Source organism: Hippoglossus hippoglossus, chromosome 4 (assembly GCF_009819705.1).
Source record: "Hippoglossus hippoglossus isolate fHipHip1 chromosome 4, fHipHip1.pri, whole genome shotgun sequence".
Classification (NCBI taxonomy): domain Eukaryota; kingdom Metazoa; phylum Chordata; class Actinopteri; order Pleuronectiformes; family Pleuronectidae; genus Hippoglossus; species Hippoglossus hippoglossus.
In genome coordinates, this window is record NC_047154.1 from 12,086,448 (window position 1) to 12,108,179 (window position 21,732).

Sequence of the window (21,732 nt, forward strand, 5' to 3'; positions counted from 1 at the left end):
AAAACTATGACCATGCACAGACGAACTGACGGAGGAGTGTAATGCAGCGACTCAGAAGGCCAGGTTTTCGAACCTCCTACTAGAAAAAGTTAAATCAAATACCACTGCAAGAAAGAAGCTTCCTGTCAGACATCACTCAACAACCGTGGCAGACCGTGGAGGGTACGTCAATCAAACCATCAATTAAAAGGCAACATGAATTATATTCATCATCTTCATTTAGATTGAGGTCAAAATATTACACCGGTGTTATTAGGCAGCTGGTAATGGTTAATAGTATCTGCTTTGATTACATATGCAAGGAAGCTGCACTCCTGACAGTTCACTCGTACCGTATAATCACCCACAAAAAAAAAAAAGCATTCATAGTCAGCCATGTTTGCCGTCATTTGCCTGATATGCTTGAAGGTCAGAAATTTCAAATGGGAAAATATCAACTACTGAGTTTTCTGGAAAGCAGCATCAATACAAAGGTGAAGGCAAATTTGATAATTACACAAGGTCAGCAACCAGCAGACACAGGTAGAAAATCATGAAACAGGAAATTTCTAATTCAGGAGTCCAGGCAAGAAGTCACATAATGAGCAGATCCTAAGAAAATCAGTGGTTCCCAGGCTGTTAGTTGGTGGATTTACCGTGTGCATGTCCTTAGAAACATACAGTAACTACTCCTTATGCTTTGCGATCCCACAACACAGTCCCCTGCATGATACTGTCGGACCTCTCTAACTATGTCTGAATGTTAGAACATGAGATAATAACTGCATCACTTAATGTAAATAACTGTTTGGGTGTGTATTTGTATTTATTCTCACAGTGCGTGTGTGCTGTTCATCGTGAATGAACCGGTCAATAAATGATGTTATGATACAGAGGCTTCAGTGTGAGGTGTGTGACACAGGCCGATCTGTTAATGTGGGGAGGGGGTCAGAGCTGGGTCAGTCCATCCTCAGTGCTTATCAGTCCGATCTAGGTGACGGGTCAGCGAGGCATCTTCTCCTGGCTGCTGGCTGGATCATCAGATTGTAACAGGGCTGTGACAGCGGCATGGGTCAGTGGCAGGTAAGCATCACATCCACGCCGCCGTCATCAACGCTCACATTGTGCTCCTCGCGGTCAAAGGCCCTCGCTGCATTTTTCTGCCTTTTCCTTCCTTCCAGTCGAGGGGGACCACCCAGGCACAGAGCCCAGCTGGAATGCACCGAATCCTGGGGGAGAGAGGTTGAGAAAACCCAGGGCGGGGGGCGGGGGGGTTCTGGACAACGGAGGGGCTGAAAGCTGTGTCAGGGGAGAATGCCCAGGGTGACACAGAGATATGAAGCCCCACTGTATGGAGTGCCTCCTTGCCCCGGCTGTGAACCCTCTCCTGGACCCATCTCATATTCCCCACTATGAAATCAGACCTTGAAGAGCAGAGAGCGCAAGTCAATGGTCAGGAACAATCTAACTGTCTGTCACCGTGGTATGCTACTGCCAACCCGAGCTACAGAGGTGCAGCCGAGTATACTGTGTGTGAGTCTGCCTTTGTATCTGAGTCTGTATCTGCTCTAAGTGCCTGCTGCCATATGGACGTGTGCATGCTCATGTGTTAGGGAGGAACAACACTCTTATACGGACTTATGTATCATAATGCATTCGCTTGTACCTTTAGAGGTGGGTGAAGGGAGTAAAGCCAGATTAAACACCAAGGAAGGAAGCCAACGTGATCCCCTGCAGGGCCTTTTCCCTTCTCGTGCACGAGTATGTGCAGCGTTGGCACAACACTGTACGTATGGCTGCCAGCAGCAGTGGGTGGGATGAGAGAAATAATCAAACTGTGATCATACGGTCGCAGCGGGTAGCAATAACCTCATTATTATTCTGACGGTAGCCAAACAGTTTCCTGTCAACAGTTTGGTTATTTATTGCACCCTTCATGCCAGACATAGACCACAAACCCTCTGTCTTTTAACCGCTATAATTGGCGTCATGCTGTTGCAGCGCCGAGACAGATGCACATGCTTTGCTGAAGAGCGGCCATTTGCCGCACATATTTAAGGTGTGGGGGCATTATTACTGGTGCAGTATTGGCACAGATACAAAGGGAAGATGCACAGCCATTGATTTTCATACTTCCCGAAGACAATTTGACTATATCATCCCTTACATATGATGCCATGTGATTCTTAGTTTGAGACAAATATCGTACAGTTAGTGCGGGGTTAGCAATTTGCCCGTGAGTGTTGGATCTGTGCCCAGTGTGACACATTGAGCTGAGACTGATAATAGATCACCTCCTCACCACTCAGTGACAGGAGCTTTCGGGCCAATAAATGTGCTAAATTGACACTTTGCGGCAGGTTTGGCGATCTCAGAGGTTCTCGGCCGCCTCTTCTGTCTGACCCGGCAGCATTAGCTCCGATATGGAGGAGGTCAAATGTGGGTAACCAGAGCTGCTGGGGAGGGCACCGAGAGGACGGGGTCTCCCCATCACACAGGACACTGCTTGAAGTATGTCAACACCGATCAGATGCTTAATTTGTGTGGTTGAGCAAGAATGAATGAATAAAGAAAATGAGTGATGCTTAAAATTTATTGACAAATCAAGTAACAATACAGTTTAAGGGACAAGCAGGGAACAAAGCAATATTGACTATGTATGATTTTAAGCTTTCTAAGAATGAGGTCAAAGCTTTTAATGCAAAATATGTTGTAATTTCTTTTTTATTTAAATTTTGAAGCATCTCTGGGTAGACGTTATAGTGAATGTTAAACAGCATGCAAGAAGTTGCAGAAATTTTTTTTTATTTAAAAATAATGCAAAATTACAAATAATAATACACAGAGCAACGGGAGCAGAAAACCTGTTGGGCTTATTTCAAAGCCTCTACGGAAATATAGTTAAAATTAATTTAGACAATATAAAATTGACATGCAGAAAATAATATGTATATGTATGCGAGTCAGCAAATCGACATCCATATCAATACAAAAGCATCAATACAAAAAAAATCAAAACTCAAATGCTGGATTCTCTCTTTCTTCCCACAATGGCGCATCAGACCTGGCTGTGTTTCCTGAAAAAGGTCAGACGACAATATGAGGGACACGATCGGTGTGCCACAATGTGCTGTGTGTGCATTTGTGTAACTGCACATCATCCTCACAATACAGGTCTCACCTCTTCTCTTGAATCGTGTCAGAATCAACACAGCCAGTCCGATCAGGGCGAGTGGCACGAGCAAAGAGGTCGCAGCGACACCCGTGAACATCAACATGGCCGCCCCCACCGGCAGATCTTCTACAGACATACAAATCCCAGTCAATGTGTGTCTTTAACTTTTCTGTCTGCATATTTTGCACATATCTTGTCATTATTTTTTATCATCATTTTTTTTATCATGTTTTTAAAAAGTTTGATTAATGATGTGATTTCATTTGTGTTTATCAACCCCTAAAATTTGTAAATAACTGATGGAGATTGTGGATCTGGAGCTGATGATGGATTATAATTACAACTACACAATATGCCTACATACACATATATAATAACTGTACAATTAGAATTGTCATTACTGCTCCCTTCATCTTTTGCATAAATACTTTAAACATTGATACACCTCTCCTTTCTTTTCTAATGAATGTTGTAAATAGGCTATTTATTATATATTTTGTTATCTATTACACATCTGTCCATCCTGGGAGAGGGATCCCTCACATGCAACTCTCTCTAAGGGTTCTACATTTGTTACCTCTGTTTATTGTTTTTTTTCCGTAGCTTTTTGTTACCTATACTGAGGGTTAAGGGCAGAGGATATTACCCCTTGTTAAGCCCTATGAGACAAACGTTTGTTTGATTGATTAAGTGATAAAGCAAAAACTGATCATCTTCGAAAATACTACAGTTTATTGTAAAAGTTAATAAAGAATCAGTTTTCGTTTTTTATTTACCTGTGCAGTTTGGCAGACCGTCACTCCAAAACCCAGTGGACGAGCAGAGCAGCACCTCAGTGCCATTCAGGGAGAATCTGTCTTTACAGGTGAAAAGACACTGGGAGCCAAAGCTGAAGTTCCCCAGAGGGTGGGAGCAGTTCACAGACAGGGGTAGAGACAGGGCACGGATGGCCTCACACTGTACAACTGGACAGGGCAGAAATTGTTACGCCAACAGCTTCATGATCACCAGAACAAAACTGGTACATTTGTGGGCACTCACGCTCGCAGGTGGGTAGATCCCGACTCCAGTGGCCTGAGCTACTGCACGTCACAGTGGGTGTTCCTCTCAGCCAGAAACCCTCAGTACATCCAAAGTCACAGTGGGAGTCGTAGCTGAAAGTGGAGTATGGATGGCTGCAGTTCATCCTCCCATGTTGTGGAGCTTCGGCCAATAGGGGGCATGGACGTGCTGTAAATAACAAAGTGTGAGCGCCAGCCTCTGTGTAAACAAACCTCATTGTGTGAAACAAAGTGGAAAATGGAATATTTCCTATAGAGCACTGGTTCCATGTATGGGAAGTTAATATCATATCTCTGTTGCTTATGATACAAATATTGCATTTGATCCCATTCTAAAAGACAGGTGTGTACAACAGGAGGGAATATCTGCCAAGTGCAACACCCATATTTTGATTTATTACCCTGACAGTGGGCTATTCCTCTGCTCCAAGTGCCCAGAGAGGTGCGCTCAGTGTCAGCCGTCACATTTAGGGCAAAAACCTCCTCACAGGACGACGTGGACAGAGAGGGACGGATATTTAAATGCTCTACTTTGCAAATGACGTGTAGTCATTGTCTAAGAAAATACAGATTTAGAATTTTTTTACCCAAGCAATGTGGGAGGTCTGTGCTCCATGTGCCCAGAGAGGTGCACTCAGAGCTGGACGTCCCATTCAGGAGAAAACCCTCATCACAGGACGACGTGCACCGAGAACCAAACCTGAATTCTCCATGAGGTTTAGAGCAGGATAAAGAGCCATGAGAGGGAGGGTTCAGAGCGGGACATCTCTTTGCTGGGGGACAAACAGTAAAGATACACAGTCATTCTACCGAACCATTCAATTAACAGCTCCTCTGTTGATTTCTAATCAAATAATAGAGGGATTTATGTTTTTCTACCTGTGCAAAGTGGGGTGTCTGCGTTCCATGTGCCCAGAGAGGTGCACTCTGTGTCAGCCGTCCCATTCAGGAGAAAACCCTCCTCACAGGCTGATGTGCACCGAGACCCAAACCTGAATTCTCCATGGGGACGAGAACAGGATAAGGAGCCATTGGTTGGAGAGTTCAAAGTGGGACATCTTCTAGCTGGAGGGGAAAAGAGAGTGCAATAAATCAATAAACCATTAAATTCCAACTGAGCTACAGATCAAGATGCAAAATTCAACATTTTCTTCACCCTGGCAACGTGGGATGTCTGCGTTCCATGTGCCCACAGAGGTGCACTCTGTGTCAGCCGTCCCATTCAGGAGAAAACCCTCCTCACAGGACGACGTGCACCGAGACCCAAAGCTGAACTCTCCATGGGGACGAGAGCAGGATAAGGAGCCATGAGAGGGAGGGTTCAGAGCGGGACATCTTCTAGCTGGAGGGGAACAGAGAGAGGGACAGTCAAATAACATATTTTAGTTTTGTAATGTGGAGCCTGAGTGCAATAAATCAATAAACCATTAAATTCCAGCCGAGCTACAGATCAAGATGCAAAATTCAACATTTTCTTCACCCTGGCAACGTGGGATGTCTGCGTTCCATGTGCCCAGAGAGGTGCACTCTGTGTCATCCGTCCCATTCAGGAGAAAACCCTCCTCACAGGCTGATGTGCACTGAGACCCAAACCTGAATTCTCCATGGGGACGAGAGCAGGATAAAGAGCCATGAGAGGGAGGGTTCAGAGCGGGACATCTCTTTGCTGGGGGACAAACAGTGAAGACACACAGTCATTCTACCGAACCATTCAATTAACAGCTCCTCTGTTGATTTCTAATCAAATAATAGAGGGATTTATGTTTTTCTACCTGTGCAAAGTGGGGTGTCTGCGTTCCATGTGCCCAGAGAGGTGCACTCTGTGTCAGCCGTCCCATTCAGGAGAAAACCCTCCTCACAGGCTGATGTGCACCGAGACCCAAACCTGAATTCTCCATGGGGACGAGAGCAGGATAAGGAGCCATTGGTTGGAGAGTTCAGAGTGGGACATCTTCTAGCTGGAGGGGAAAAGAGAGTGCAATAAATCAATAAACCATTAAATTCCAACTGAGCTACCGATCAAGATGCAAAATTCAACATTTTCTTCACCCTGGCAACGTGGGATGTCTGCGTTCCATGTGCCCACAGAGGTGCACTCAGCACTGGACGTCCCATTCAGGACAAAACCCTCCTCACAGGACGACGTGCACCGAGACCCAAAGCTGAACTCTCCATGGGGACGAGAGCAAAATAAGGAGCCATTGGTTGGAGAGTTCAAAGTGGGACATCTTCTAGCTGGAGGGGAACAGAGAGAGGGACAGTCAAATAACATATTTTAGTTTTGTAATGTGGAGCCTGAGTGCAATAAATCAATAAACCATTAAATTCCAGCCGAGCTACAGATCAAGATGCAAAATTCAACATTTTCTTCACCCTGGCAACGTGGGATGTCTGCGTTCCATGTGCCCAGAGAGGTGCACTCTGTGTCATCCGTCCCATTCAGGAGAAAACCCTCCTCACAGGCTGATGTGCACTGAGACCCAAACCTGAATTCTCCATGGGGACGAGAGCAGGATAAAGAGCCATGAGAGGGAGGGTTCAGAGCGGGACATCTCTTTGCTGGGGGACAAACAGTGAAGACACACAGTCATTCTACCGAACCATTCAATTAACAGCTCCTCTGTTGATTTCTAATCAAATAATAGAGGGATTTATGTTTTTCTACCTGTGCAAAGTGGGGTGTCTGCGTTCCATGTGCCCAGAGAGGTGCACTCTGTGTCAGCCGTCCCATTCAGGAGAAAACCCTCCTCACAGGCTGATGTGCACCGAGACCCAAACCTGAATTCTCCATGGGGACGAGAGCAGGATAAGGAGCCATTGGTTGGAGAGTTCAGAGTGGGACATCTTCTAGCTGGAGGGGAAAAGAGAGTGCAATAAATCAATAAACCATTAAATTCCAACTGAGCTACCGATCAAGATGCAAAATTCAACATTTTCTTCACCCTGGCAACGTGGGATGTCTGCGTTCCATGTGCCCACAGAGGTGCACTCAGCACTGGACGTCCCATTCAGGACAAAACCCTCCTCACAGGACGACGTGCACCGAGACCCAAAGCTGAACTCTCCATGGGGACGAGAGCAAAATAAGGAGCCATTGGTTGGAGAGTTCAAAGTGGGACATCTTCTAGCTGGAGGGGAACAGAGAGAGGGACAGTCAAATAACATATTTTAGTTTTGTAATGTGGAGCCTGAGTGCAATAAATCAATAAACCATTAAATTCCAGCCGAGCTACAGATCAAGATGCAAAATTCAACATTTTCTTCACCCTGGCAACGTGGGATGTCTGCGTTCCATGTGCCCAGAGAGGTGCACTCTGTGTCATCCGTCCCATTCAGGAGAAAACCCTCCTCACAGGCTGATGTGCACTGAGACCCAAACCTGAATTCTCCATGGGGACGAGAGCAGGATAAAGAGCCATGAGAGGGAGGGTTCAGAGCGGGACATCTCTTTGCTGGGGGACAAACAGTGAAGACACACAGTCATTCTACCGAACCATTCAATTAACAGCTCCTCTGTTGATTTCTAATCAAATAATAGAGGGATTTATGTTTTTCTACCTGTGCAAAGTGGGGTGTCTGCGTTCCATGTGCCCAGAGAGGTGCACTCTGTGTCAGCCGTCCCATTCAGGAGAAAACCCTCCTCACAGGCTGATGTGCACCGAGACCCAAACCTGAATTCTCCATGGGGACGAGAGCAGGATAAAGAGCCATTGGTTGGAGAGTTCAAAGTGGGACATCTTCTAGCTGGAGGGGAACAGAGAGAGGGACAGTCCAATAACATATGTTAGTTTTATAATGTGGAGCCTGAGTGCAATAAATCATTCCAGCCGAGCTACAGATCAGGATGCAAACATTAAGCATTTTCTTCACCTAGGCAACGTGGGATGTCTGCGTTCCATGTGCCCAGAGAGGTGCACTCAGTGCTGGACGTCCCATTCAGGAGAAATCCCTCGTCACAGGTCGACGTGCATCGAGAACCAAAACGGTCGGAACCATTTGGGTCGGAACAGGAAAGGGAGCCGTGAGAGGGCTTATTTTGGGGAATGCACCTCTTAGCTGAAGGAGCAACATAAAAGAAAAGACCTGTTATATTAACCTCATCATACTTAATATGTACTTCATCACTTAGTAATGTGTGCTCATACCCTGGCAGAGAGGAAGGGCGTGACTCCAGTGGCCCTGTGAGGAACATTTTGTCTTGTTTGTGCTGATCAGTTCAAATCCTTCTTCACATTGCACAGTGCATATTGAGTCATAGCTGTACACTCCCAAAGGGCCCTGACATTGCATGGAGGCATGAGGTGGAGCCTCTAGGCGGTTGCACTGCACCACTGAAGAAGAAATAACATTATTACTCATCAGTGGACAACTTTGTCAATTTTCAGAAAGCTTGTGTTGCTTTCAGGGAACCAATGAAAGCTCCGTAAACATAGAAATCACACATAAATCCTGTCGTCGCACCTGCACATGTAGGTGTAGGTTTACTCCACTGTCCTGACGCCAGACAGGTGAGTGTGCTGTTTTCGCTGAGGTAGTAGCCTTCCTGGCAGGTGAAGTCACACCACGAGCCGAAGGAGAAAGACTCCAGAGTGCCCATGCATGTCACGTTGCCCATGACAGGAGAGAAAATGGGGGCGCACTTTTTTACTATGGTGGGATACAGACACAACACAAAGCCCACTCAATGCAAATCAACATCCCATAACTCTTCTTTTATACACATAGCATGAGCATGAGGTGGTGGCATGAATAATCACGCGGACATGATTTATGGTCAGGGAAAACAGCGACAGTAAATCACTGTATTGTTTGGACGATGCAGATATAAAGGAGTGTGAAGTAAAGTGCTGACAGGTGTGACCTGCCCCTGCTCCGCGCCGCAGAGACAGGATGTGACTCCACACTGAGGCAAGTTAAGTTTAAGTAAAAGGTTGCATTCAATCTATTAACAGGGGCCAAGCAATACAGAAAATCACATGAAAAGTATTTTACAAGTATCAAGCACATTTAATTATGAAATAAATAAAAAATATGTTTAAAGGTATAATTTTTCATAAAAATGTCTAAAAACGACTAGACTCATGATCTGTATTTTGTAGACTTGTTCAGGGTAAATGGACGTTTCATTTTGTTCCCTTTTAATTGCATCATATCTGCTTTTCATCCGCAACTCTCATGATCCCACGCTGCCTAAAAGTCACCAAACTAGAGCTGTGTCTCATTTCAAGGGCCCCATACTGCTTCCTCTGAAAGAGGTGGTCTTTGTTGGTCAAACTGAAACGAGACGGTCTGGTCTGCATAAGATTTCCGTGAACATCACCAGCTTGTCCTGCCCTACTCTTGTCACATAGTAATGACGAGATAATACCCCTTGATTTTTTTAACATGTTTACAGTTGTTCAGTTGAGTTGAACTCTGATACTCAAGCATCAGACGTCTTGTCGCTTGCTGGCGCCATTATCTGTTTGAAAAACAGTTCATCACTGAAGCGCAATGAATCCTGGGATAGGCTGGGCCAGGAAGGATCCACCCGTTGGATGGAAGGTATGCATCTGTCAGCCACATTTGAAGGAGCCTTTGAAATGATACAGTCTAGTTGTGCTGCTGTGATGCAAACAGTCTTTAAAGGCAGCCTCTGAAGGATGCAGCCCCTGAATTGAGACACATCTTGTACGTTTAATCCTTCTTTTGGTCATATTTATCAATTCAAGGTAAAAAAAAAACAATCATTTTACCTGTGCATGCTGGGACACTGGCTGTCCACTGGCCGGTGTGGTCACAGCGTATGTGGCCGTCTCCACTGAGCTCATAGCCTTCGTCACACCTGACCTCACAGGTGGAGTTGTAGCTATAAGATGCGATGGGGTCGCTGCAGTTCATTCGACCTCCACTGCTGTTGGTGTGGTTCAGAGCTGGACACTGTTCAACTACAAGAGGCCGTGAAAATTATTTTCCTTGTGTCTAACATCTGAAATAGCAATTATTGACCGTGACTGGTTTTAATATTACGACTGTTTGCTGACCCTCTTCACAGCGTGGGCCATGGAAACCAAGATGGCACTGGCAGGTATAGTTCCCTATAGTCTCCACACACTCTGCATGTGCACTGCAGGAATCCTGTGTACAAGAGGCTACAAACAAACAGACAGAAATCTTACATGCTATGATAAGAGTCAGTACATGTGTTGATGTCAAACACGATTTTAAGTGGTTTACCTGAGTAGCAGACAGTTCCCTTCTTGGTTCTGCACTTCTCATTGTTCCACATACCTATGTCTTTATCCCTCTTAAAATAAATCTCCACACAGTCCTGACCCACTATGCTATCCGGCTCCTCTGGTGCCCAGTTCTGGGCGTCTTCTGGGACAGTCTCATTGGTCCCCACCCTTATCCACACTCCATCCACTCTGTGGACGCCTATCCAGTAATATTTTGCGTTATACGGCAGCAGTTTGTTGATGAAGTCCATCTCCTCCTGGCTCTGGATGGTCACCATGTCTGTGAAGTGCTCCTGACACCACTGGCTGGCCTGCAGCCACCTCCGGTTTGGAGTGATGCTGTAGTTGTAGGTCCATGCCTGTGCTCCTCCTCCGCTGCTCAGGTCTAAGATATGGATGAATAAACTAAAGTGAACTGGTTGAGCAAAGAGTTTGGAGCCTGCCAGATTATGCAAACCTACCTTGGGTAAAGACAATCAATGCAGCTATCAGCACCCTGTGATGCAGACTTTGTCGAATATCAACTGATTCTTGAGACATCTGAAATAAAAAGATATTAAATTGTTTTCACAATTGAATTGTGTAAATGTATGAGAGAATTCACAGGTCTTACCATTTGGTCTGTGTCCAGTCACTCATGTATTAATTGTCCTCCAGGGAGTGAGTCAATGATTTTGTAATATCACTTTTACCAGAACTTCCTGTTATCACTCTGCCACCCATAACACTCCGGAAACACACACACACACACACACACACACACACACACACACACACACACACACACACACACACACACACACACACACACACACACACACACACACACACACACACACACTCACATTTATTTCCTAACCCTAACTGTAACCTTAACCGTAACCTTAACCATAACCATAATCGAATCCTAATCCTAAATCTAAACCTAAACTAAAAACAGATACTCACTTTAAAATGTAATGAATTTCAAGATGGGGAAGTTGACTGTGTAAACAGATATAGGTCCCCCTTACAGGGGTAATACTGGGACAACACATGCACACAAACACGTACACACACACACATATATATATATATATATATATATATATATATATATATATACACACTAATACAAATGTTTAGAAAGTATTTTATTTAATTCAAACATTTATATTTAACAAAGATACAGCAGAAATTTGACTCTAATGTTATTTAAAGCATGTTAAGAGGTTACATACACATGACCTGATAAACTATCACATAAACAAACTATTTACGCTCTATATTCAAATCAAGTTTTAAAATACAGTATATTTAACTTGCTAATCCAACACATCTCTGCATATAGCATGTGCAGCCAGTGACTGCAGTGTTATTTATTAAAAGTGTAATATAATTAATATGAGTAACTGCATTTGGGTCATTGTATATCTACTTTAATAAGACACACACAAGGTTCCTTTATCCGTGCACCTCACTGGATGGACATGTCACTTCTTCAGGCTGCCTATGAACAACAAGCAGATTCAGAGTTACTCTTATGTTTGTAAATCAACTTTCTAAATCCTGAAGATCACAAATGGGTGGAACTGCTTTGTACAAATATGTCGTATTTCAACACTGACCTTCGTTGGGCATGTGTCTTCCCTGCAAGAAATGAACAGACAAACAGGTTGAAGTGTTGCAATAAGATTGCATTGCATCTCGGATTTCTATTGAGAGTAGTTGAGAAACACTGACTTTTTCTGCGTTTCATCCAGCAACAACAGACGCAGCAGACGGCTGAGAGGGCGCCACACCCAACCACAGCTAAAAGAGCATGTTTATAGCCTGAGAAAAGTCAAACACACGTCTTAATATGTCACACAATAGCTGAAAGATATTTTTCTAAACAAGACAGTACTTCTGCAACTATATAATACCCTTGGTTTTGATGTATTTTATTCTTATTTTAAGATATTTTAAAAAACTTATAAATTTAAGATAATTACTTCTGCAAGTAGGTCTTGGGCCACTCCAGACCGCATTGGCCCCGCAGGTAATGGTTGATAACCCCGTCAGCATGAAGCCGAGATGGCATTTTAGTTGACAGGTTGAGTTAAATGTCTGGTTTCCCTCTGAGCAGCTTACGTCTCCGTTATCACTCTGGGGCAGATGGGGACATTCCACCGCTGTGGGGCAAACAGGTTAAAGTTTAATAGGGATGCAGTTATGTAATGTTTCAGAACTCTATTGTTTGGGGTGCAGATACATGCTGATGTTAGTATTTTGATCAGTACTTGAACAGGATCCTCAGCCTGGCCTAAGGAAACAGAGGAAACAGATGAAGGGGTTGATGACGGCCGTGTTAAGGCTCAATGTCAACTAAGGGAGCCAGGGGAGAGGATATTCTGCAGAATAATAGATAGAATTCTCAAGAAAAAGTCTGCCTGTCATCACATAATGAGATAAACTAGTGAAGTAGCAGACTTTAAAATCAACAGAGCTGAGGTGAACATGGACCATTCACTAAACCTCTCCCCTGAGAAACAATCGTCCAGTCATAGCTTAGCAACCCTAAACATGGTTGGATGTAATTACACTACGCACACGTTAGCACTGGTTAGCACTGGTTAGCATAAGTTGTGTATTGTTTAAGAATTCTGAAAAAAGCAGAGATGAAAATGTTGGTTACAGACATTTCTTAAAATGGGTAAACAACATTTTTATTAGATAATCATAACACAATATATTATAATACACATGTTTCGATTGATTAACTTACATTCTGTAATTAGATATTTCTTCTTTGAGATACATTTTTTTGCACAGGCTATCCTTTATTAACACGTTTTTTAAAGAGCTCACTCCTCTCACCTGTTTGGCACCTGTCTCCTTTAAATCCAGGTTCACAGTGGCAGGTTATGCTGTTGATAGTCTCCCGACATGTTCCTCGGCCGCATGCTGTTTCGTTACACTGGGCTGTCAAGAAAAGGTTCAACACTAAATCCTCTTCCACTTTTGAAACTGCAACAACCGACAAAACCATCAGTTTTTCTACCTTGGTAACAAACGGGATATTTCTTATTGGAGCATTTCTCATCATTCCACTTCCCTCGTCGTTCGCCTATATTGATGTAGATCTCCACACAAAACTCTGTGCTGTGGTTGTTGTTGGGCTCTTTCTCTGCCCACGACCCGTTGCCGATCCACGTGCTGTTGTTGCCCAGCCAGGTCCAGGTTTCATTCATGTGGGTTTTGGTGATTCCAATCCAATAATATGGAGTCCCAGTTCTGTTTGGCAGCAGGGAGACGAGATAGTCATTCTCCTCCTGGCTTTGGAAGACCACCATGTCTGTGTAATTGGTCATGCAGTACTGCCGAGCCTTGGCCCAGGTCATGGTTTTCTTTGAGTAGTGGTACGTCCAGCCCCAAGTAGTTTCAGCCAAGGAGCTACCTGATAGGACAATATGACGAAACTATCCAATTAGAAAGAGTTCATGCACAGTTTTGTCATGTTTCCTGTCAATAAACAACATTTTGCTGTTTAAACTAATACTCACCAAGAAGGAGGATTAGAGTCCACTGCATTTTCAGCTTCAAGTCAAGAAAAAAAGTAGCAGTGAATATCATCATAAAAAACAGGTGAAGAAGAACAAGGAGAAGAAAAAGAAGAAGAAGAAGAAGAAGAAGAAGAAGAAGAAGAAGAAGAAGAAGAAATTAATCACTTACCCAGCAATGAAGTACTGAATTATTTTATAAATTGTTCAATTAAAGTAAAATCATATTTTTCCCCCTTACATCAATCTTTAAACCACAGCAGCCAGTAAGTGAAGTAAAGTTTGGTGCAAATCAGGGATCAGTGTGAGACTTTTATATTTCTCTCAGGCGACTCAGTCCAACATTATTGGAGAATACCTGGATGTTTACTGTGCAGCATGAATGTGTGTGATGACTGATTGACTGAACGACTGGCTAAATGACGTATTATACTTGAGCACAGCTTTTGGGAAATATTTTTTTTTCAGTCATGCATGGAAATAACCCATGAAAGGGAACACAAACAAGAAAAACAATTACTCATTTCAAATTAAAATCATTTAATGAGAGTCACAAGGGAATATTGGAGCCAACATTAAGAAAATATATTTTTTTTAACCATCCGTGCTTTGGGACCAAAAGCAAGACTGTGCCCAAAATGGCTGATTCCCTGTCCGTACATGGCTCCATGGAGTGACGCCTTTTCACTTTTTTTTTTGTGACATTGCTGCTCTGCGTCCCGACTTGTAATGAATTCAACAAATCCTTCAACCATTTTGTCACTGTGTTGATTCTGTGTTTATTTTGGTTTTGTTGTATTTCTGTGTTCTTCCCCTGCAGGTCATGTGTGTGCCTGGCTTCTCCTCTGCAACAGACAAGGCACACCTGCTCTCACTCACTCATCAACCTCCCCATAAAAGCCTGGTCTGGACTCCACTGCTCTGCCAGATAATGCCGTCTAGTTTGGTAGTGCGGTCCTTGTTTTTGTTTTTTTTTCGGTGTTCTTGTTTTGTTAAAGTGACTTACCCGTGTTTTTCCCCCGCTTTGCCCAGGTGTCCTGTGTGCCTTGCTGCTCGCCGGCGTTTGTCTTCGGTGCAGTGTTTTTCCCTTCCTTGTGCGCTCATGCCACACCACAGCCTGCTCTTCTCTGCTTTGCTGAGCAAGAAACTCTTTTTATCTAATCCGGAATTCATGAAGGTTAAAACAATGGTGATTAATCTTTTAAACAGATCAGACCAATCAGGAAGGCAATCAATATTTGCCTTCCTGGCTCAGATATATCTCACCGTTATTATGCTCTCTCTTGCCATGGTAATGGGGGGCGGTGGCTGAGACAGATTAGAGGTCTGTGCTGTGTTCGGAAAAGGTTATTCCTTGACCCTTAAAGAAAACGCATGATATCCTGTGATGTCAGCGTAAATGTGTGGGTATACAGTGCATCTGGAAAGTATTCACAGCTTCACTTTTTCCACATTTTGTTATGTTACAGCCTTATTCCAAAATGGATTAAATTCATTTTTCCCCTCAAAATTCTACACACAATAACCCATAATGACAAAGTGAAAAAAAAATTGGGGAAAATTTTGCAAATTTATTAAAAATAAAAAACGTAAGTATTCACAGCCTTTGCCATGACACTCAAAATTTAGCTCAGGTGCATCCTGTATCCACTGATCATCCTTGAGATGTTTCTACAACTTGATTGGAGTCCACCTCTGGTAAATTCAGTTGATTGGACAGGATTTGGAAAGGCACACACCGTCTATATAAGGTCCCTCGGTTGACAGTGCATGTCAGAGCACAAACCAAGCCATGAAGTCCAAGGAACTGTCTGTAGACCTCCGAGACAGGACTGTATTGAGGCACAGATCTGGGGAAGGGTACAGAAACATGTCTGCAGCATTGACGGTCCCAATGAGCACAGTGGCCTCTATCATCCGTAAATGCAAGAAGTTTGGAACCACCAGGACGCTTCCTAGAGCTGGCCGCCCGGCCAAACTGAGCGATCGGGGGAGAAGGGCCTTAGTCAGGGAGGTGACCAAGAACCCGATGGTCACTCTGACAGAGCTCCAGCGTTGCACTGTGAAGAGAGGAGAACCTTCCAGAAGGACAACGATCTCTGCAGCACTCCACCAATCAGGCCTGTATGGTAGAGTGGCCAGACGGAAGCCACTCCTCAGTAAAAGGCTCATGACAGCACGCCTGGAGTTTGCCAAAAGGCACCTGAAGGACTCTCAGACCATGAGAAACAAAATTCTCTGGTCTGATGAAACAAAGATTGGGAGAAACTGCCCAAAAATAGGTGTGCCAAGCTTGTAGCATCATACTCAAAAAGACTTGAAGCTGTAATTGCTGCCAAAGGTGCTTCAACAAAGTATTGAGCAAAGGCTGTGAATACTTATGTACATGTTGTATTTTTGTTCTTTATTTTTAATAAATTTGCAAACATTTTAAACAAACCTTTTTCACTTTGTCATTATGGGTTATTGTATGTAGAATTTTGAGGGAAAAAATGAATTTAATCCATTTTTGGAATAAGGCTGTAACATAACAAAATGTGAATACTTTCCAGATGCACTGTAGGTTGGTGTCTTGTGTGCAGACTTGATAGCTCTACTTGAACACAGCAATTTATATTTGTATCACAGGTCATTTAGGTCATAGTAGTGGAGAGTTAACTATTGTTCTATTTCATAAAACATTGGTCTCTTATTTTTATTTTTCGCTATTTGTTAATATTTGCTCTTTTGCCAATTTTCAGTTAATGCTTTGTCTACTTGTATATATTGTTGTTTTATGTCCTATGCACCAACCACACCAAGTCAATTTCCTGTATGTGAAAATATACTTGGCCAATAAAAGAATTCTGATTGTGAATTTATTTAGCTTTATTTTAGACTCATCGATCTATATGAGCATAAAAATTAAACAACATAAATGACAAAATACAGAACAATAATATAGAAATACAGTCATCACACTTAATAAATCCACAAGGATTAAACTATTTGCTTAAGTGAGTATCTTGTGTCACTTGGTGTTGTCTCAGTTGAGGCCTGTATGATTTCTACTTAGCACGGGGTTTGCACTTGAGAAAGCTTTTGAATGCATCATTATGTGACACCTGAAGCTCTAACTCTAGCTCCCACGAATTTATAGTTTACTGACGCTGCACATCGTCATCCTCACATTGAAGGTTTCTCATCATGTGACCCAAATATATCTATTAAAAAGCAACACACGAATAAGGTCGATACATAAATATTTATTAACAGTTCAAATGCATTAAATAAATAGTATATAAATACTGGAATCAATATAGAAAAGTATTCACGGGTCGGCAATAACACAGCAGTCCAACCACACTCACAATGTTATGTAACACTTGCAATAACATGAATAGAAGCATATTTCCATCATGTACATAAAGCTGCCGAACAATATGCTCTATATAGAATCCCCCCTGGGAGGATTTACTGTACATGTCTGAACAACATTACCAAAACTCATTGAAATGAATGCAAAGTTCTAAAGAAAACATTTCTTCTCACCACTGATAGCTTTGACATACTGGGGTTTTCCTGTTATCAAACTCAAACAAGCTTTATACAAACAAAGAGGATTCACATTGAGGACATTACTATGTTCGGTGACTCACATACAGATAAGTTAAAGACACACAGCCTATCGTTGTCCTTAGTTGCCCCTGAAGATCCTGAGTGTATCTCTATATGAGACTGTCAAAGCTGTTTTTGTAGACCTGGGGAGGGGCCTCTATGTCGGAGTTACTGTGAGAAAAGACAAACAAAAGAGGATGAGCACTGCAATTTAACTAACTTTTTATGAGAAAAAAAAACAAAACATGGCTTTAGAAAAGTGAATGCTCATCTAACCTGCTCAGCTCAAATGTGTCTTTCTTCTTCTGTTTCAGTCGTTTCAGGATCCAAATAACAAGAGACAGACCACTTAGCAGAGCGCCCCCTGCTGCCACACCAGAGGTTATAGCACTCATCTTGGATGGGGAAGCTGTGGAAACATTACAAAACGTAAATTATTTGACCTTTCAAATGCAAACTTCTCTTTAAATTTCTTATTAAAAATTCTTGAGTTTTTTTTACCTTGGCAGGTGGGTCTCTCCCCAGTCCAGTTGCCATGGCGATCACAGTTCAGCAGCTCATGCCCATCCAGGGAGTATTCTGGGGTGCACGTGAAGGAGCACTGAGAGTTGAACACAAGCTCGCTGTTTGAGCAGTTGATGTCACCATTTTCTGGAGCCTCGAGCAACGGGCACCTTAGAGCTGATGGAGAAGAATAATTTAGCCACATCTCATTTTGTGACCACGTCAAAACGACAAAAGGAGCAGATAAAAAGGCTACATATTGATACCTGTGCACGTGGGTGGTGAGGAGGTCCACTGGCCTGGATCCTCACACTCCATGCTGGGAGCACCTTCCAACTCGTGGCCTTCGTCACAGGTAAAAGTGCAGACCATACCAAGTGGATGGGGGGTCTCGGGAGAAGCAGGTGAAGACAGAGGGAGGCTGCAGCTGATGCGGCCACTTGTTGGAATCTCGGGGGCAGGACATTCCATTGCTACGAAAGAAGTGAAAGAGACGTCACGACTTGTACAAGTAGGCTGAGAAAAAGCTCAGTGTATGTGGTGCTGTATGTAGAGATATGTGTGATAATATGCTTCCATACCTTTGCAGGTAGGTATGGCTCCACTCCACCGCCCGTCATCAGAACACAGCACGGTGTCTGCTCCCTGCAGCACAAAGCCGGCTCCACAGTCGAAGCTGCAGGTGGAGCCTAGCCGCAGCTCAGAGGAAGAGCTGCTGCACGTGGTGATCAGGTGAGGAGCTCCCTCTGGATCCTGACATGTGATTGCTAACAGCGTAAAAAAAATTAAAAAAAAGTACATTTAACTTGGTTGTCACAAAGGAACAGAAAAAGAATGCTCTCAATCACTTTAAGGGTGTTGGATTCAGGGGCGGATCAATCTAACTGGCTAAGTGCCCCAGTCCTGTCATTCATTTTCATTTATTTATGTATTTTTAAATAAACTAGTCACTTACAAACAATACTAACAATTAATATGAAAATTATTTTAGAAATTTTTTTTCCTAAGCTTTATTGAAGAACACAATGTGCTTGAAAAATTATTTTCAAACCATATTCAATGATGTGTGGCTTTGCTCAAAGCAATATAGCAAACGGTGAACAAGGAATGACTTAAATGTTAATCTTACTGAATCAAGAATCAAGAATTTTCTATATCAGGGGCCATAAAGGGGCCCTCTATCCTAGATCCATCACTGATTAGATTACATTTAAAGAGCACCCTCACCTTCACAGCGAGGAATGTTTTCACCCCAATCAGCCGCTGATGTGTATGTCACCGTGTTCAGTCCCACCAGGTGGTAGCCAGGGCCGCAGCTGAAGCTGCAGGTGTTTCTGTAGATGAACTTCATATCTGTGGGTCCACAGCTGACAAAGCCATTCTCCAGCGTCGGGCGAGCAGGTAACTGCACAGCTGCAAAGACAGAGGTGCAAGAGCGGAGGTCAATAAGCAGCCTCATGTAACAACTTAAGATCACACAGCTTTTCCTTTGTAAAAACAAACAACGGAGGCAATAAAAGAAATATGTGAGCGTACCAACACAAGACGGCTGCGAGGCATTCCACCGTCCTGATGCCTCACATTGCAGAGTGTCAGAGGAGGAACCAGCTTGGACGTAGCCCTCGTCACAGGCAAACACACAGGTGGACTGGTACCTCGAGGGGCCCAGAGGAGTGAAGCAATTCATGGATCCTCCTTCAGGACGAGTCAGCTCCGGACACTGGACCGCTGCGAATGACAAGGCCACCGAAAAAAACACATTACACCAGTGAAAATAAAACTCTGTTTCTCTGGGTGTTGTTACATATTTAAGTTTTTTTTTTTTTTTTTAGAGCTTTGCAATACAGCTCAACTCACCTTCACATGTAGGAGGCTGCTCCGACCACTCTTTGGAGCCAGTGCATCTCAGGGGTCTCGACATACTCAGCTCGTATCCTTCCTCACAGGAATACTCGCACGATGAGTCGAAGGAGAAGTTTCCATACTTGTGAGTGCAGTTGACACTTCCTTTAGAAGGGACAGTCACCTCCATTTGTTCACACTTAACAACTGCCAACAGAGAAAATAAGACAATTAAATATCAACTCTTAACTGTAAATCTGTGCATGTTTATTGTCTTTTTCGTGTTTTTCACAGTTTTTTATTGCATACATTTATTGTGTGATGCTACTTTCTGGTGTTATTCTAAGGATGTAAAACACTTGGTGAGTTTGGTCAGAGAAGGGTGCTACATTAAATACTTTACTTTACTTACTTAAGTGACTTTTAAAACATCAACATGAAACATCATCATTGTATTTTCTTACCCTCTTCACACTTCTCTCCATAAAAGCCATCGAAACAAGCGCACGTGTGGCTGTTGATGGTTTCCACGCAGTCTCCATAGCGACATGAGTCATTCTTACAGGCCGCTGGGGAAAGAAGAAGCACTTTTACATACCCTGCGTATTTCTCTGAGCTTTTCTTTTACCACAACATCAGTAAATCCTATACAACTGTTGAATCAATGGACTGTTACATTTCCTTTGAGTCCAAACGTTTGCTCACCTGTGTAGCACAGAGCGGTCTTCTGTTTGCTGCACTGCTCATCATTCCACTTGCCTGTCTGCATCTCCCTCTTTATGTACATCTCCACACAGTCCTCCCTCTTCCCGGAACGCCCCTGCTTGCCGTTGTTTGGTTCACCCTGTGCCCAGTTGGTTGCTTCTGCTGTCAGAGGCTTGTTGGTGCCCACCCAGGTCCAGACATTGTCGATCTTGCGGATCCCAATCCAGTAGTAAGTGGGTGCCCTGGGCAGCCAGGCGTTGAGATGCCCGATCTCGTCCTGGTTCTGGATGGCCACCATGTCCGTGTAGTTCTCCCTGCACCAGGATCTAGCTTGCTCCCAATCCATAGTGGTGTTGGAGTAGAAGTAAGACCAGCTCTCCACAGTAGTCCACATGCACAGCACTGAGGACAGACGAAAGAAGATATTAGATTCTACGCTAGTAAAAAGTTGCAAGTAGGAGAGCAAAGATTCTTCTTTGCATTTAATTTACATACTTGAACAAAGAAGCATCTGGCTGGTCCATGAGATCTTGGATCCACGTGTCTGAAATAATCCAAAGCAGAACTCCTGTAAAAATTAAGTAAAAATGTTGCATTAGGATAAATTCGTTGACAACAAAGCAAACCCTTAAATGATTTGCACTAAGACCCCTGCATTTAAATAGATACATCTGCACTCACCATTTTAAGTGATAGTTCTAATGACCTACTGAAGACTTATAGTATCTAATTATTCTCAGTGTGTGTGAGGATGAGATGGTTCTGAGTTAGATGTGCAGAGGCACCGGCTTTTATACACTTCATTGGCCTGCTCTAGGTTTCCTGGAACCTTTCATCACAATCAGGAAATCCCCTCACCCACTCCACCACTACCCCATCCCACCGGGGGACTTGGAAACTTTCCCTCTCTGTTTTGTATTTTCTCACTATGAAACCAAAAATTCCTTTTCAAGTAGAATCGCCTGTTAAAAAGGCAATTTTCATCATTAATGTTGATGTTGTTACAAGTGGAGAGTAAATATATTTACTACTATTTACTACAATTAGTACTACATTTAATTATATTTCAGTTGGACATTACTTTAGTATTTATGCTATCACATTGCAGAGGGAAATTCTATATGCTTTAC

The 21,732-nt window shown here is 43.3% G+C and overlaps 2 protein-coding genes across 5 annotated transcripts; both read right to left on the reverse strand.

The window, feature by feature from the left end:
• Positions 1–2,564: 2,564 nt before the first annotated feature.
• LOC117760561 lies at positions 2,565–21,416 on the reverse strand. Its single transcript, XM_034583684.1, has 31 exons — positions 21,284–21,416; positions 21,098–21,170; positions 20,603–21,004; positions 20,362–20,466; positions 19,913–20,104; positions 19,592–19,783; positions 19,283–19,468; positions 18,637–18,822; positions 18,312–18,528; positions 18,053–18,225; positions 17,828–17,960; positions 17,673–17,722; positions 13,456–13,851; positions 12,546–12,586; positions 10,895–10,973; positions 10,432–10,818; positions 10,239–10,346; positions 9,951–10,142; positions 8,677–8,862; positions 8,361–8,546; positions 8,086–8,271; positions 7,774–7,959; positions 7,595–7,667; positions 7,158–7,270; positions 6,265–6,450; positions 5,095–5,280; positions 4,803–4,988; positions 4,196–4,384; positions 3,931–4,119; positions 3,161–3,280; positions 2,565–3,056 (listed from the first exon to the last, which is right to left on the reverse strand). Exons 1-31 carry the CDS (start codon positions 21,284–21,286, stop codon positions 2,992–2,994), a joined length of 5,166 nt encoding a protein of 1,721 aa, XP_034439575.1. The 5' UTR covers positions 21,287–21,416; the 3' UTR covers positions 2,565–2,991.
• On the reverse strand, positions 11,563–14,080 carry LOC117760013 (L-selectin-like). Of its 4 annotated transcripts, XM_034582675.1 has the most exons (7): positions 13,958–14,080; positions 13,456–13,851; positions 13,272–13,376; positions 12,407–12,586; positions 12,156–12,245; positions 12,041–12,062; positions 11,563–11,922 (listed from the first exon to the last, which is right to left on the reverse strand). In XM_034582675.1, the coding sequence occupies exons 1-7, from the start codon at positions 14,028–14,030 to the stop codon at positions 11,877–11,879; spliced, it is 912 nt and encodes a 303-aa protein (XP_034438566.1). In that variant the 5' UTR covers positions 14,031–14,080; the 3' UTR covers positions 11,563–11,876. The 4 variants fall into 4 exon arrangements, with proteins under 4 accessions (XP_034438566.1, XP_034438564.1, XP_034438563.1 ...); XM_034582673.1 differs by having other exon boundaries at positions 12,041–12,245; XM_034582674.1 differs by lacking the exon at positions 11,563–11,922 and having other exon boundaries at positions 11,931–12,062.
• Positions 21,417–21,732: the final 316 nt, after the last annotated feature.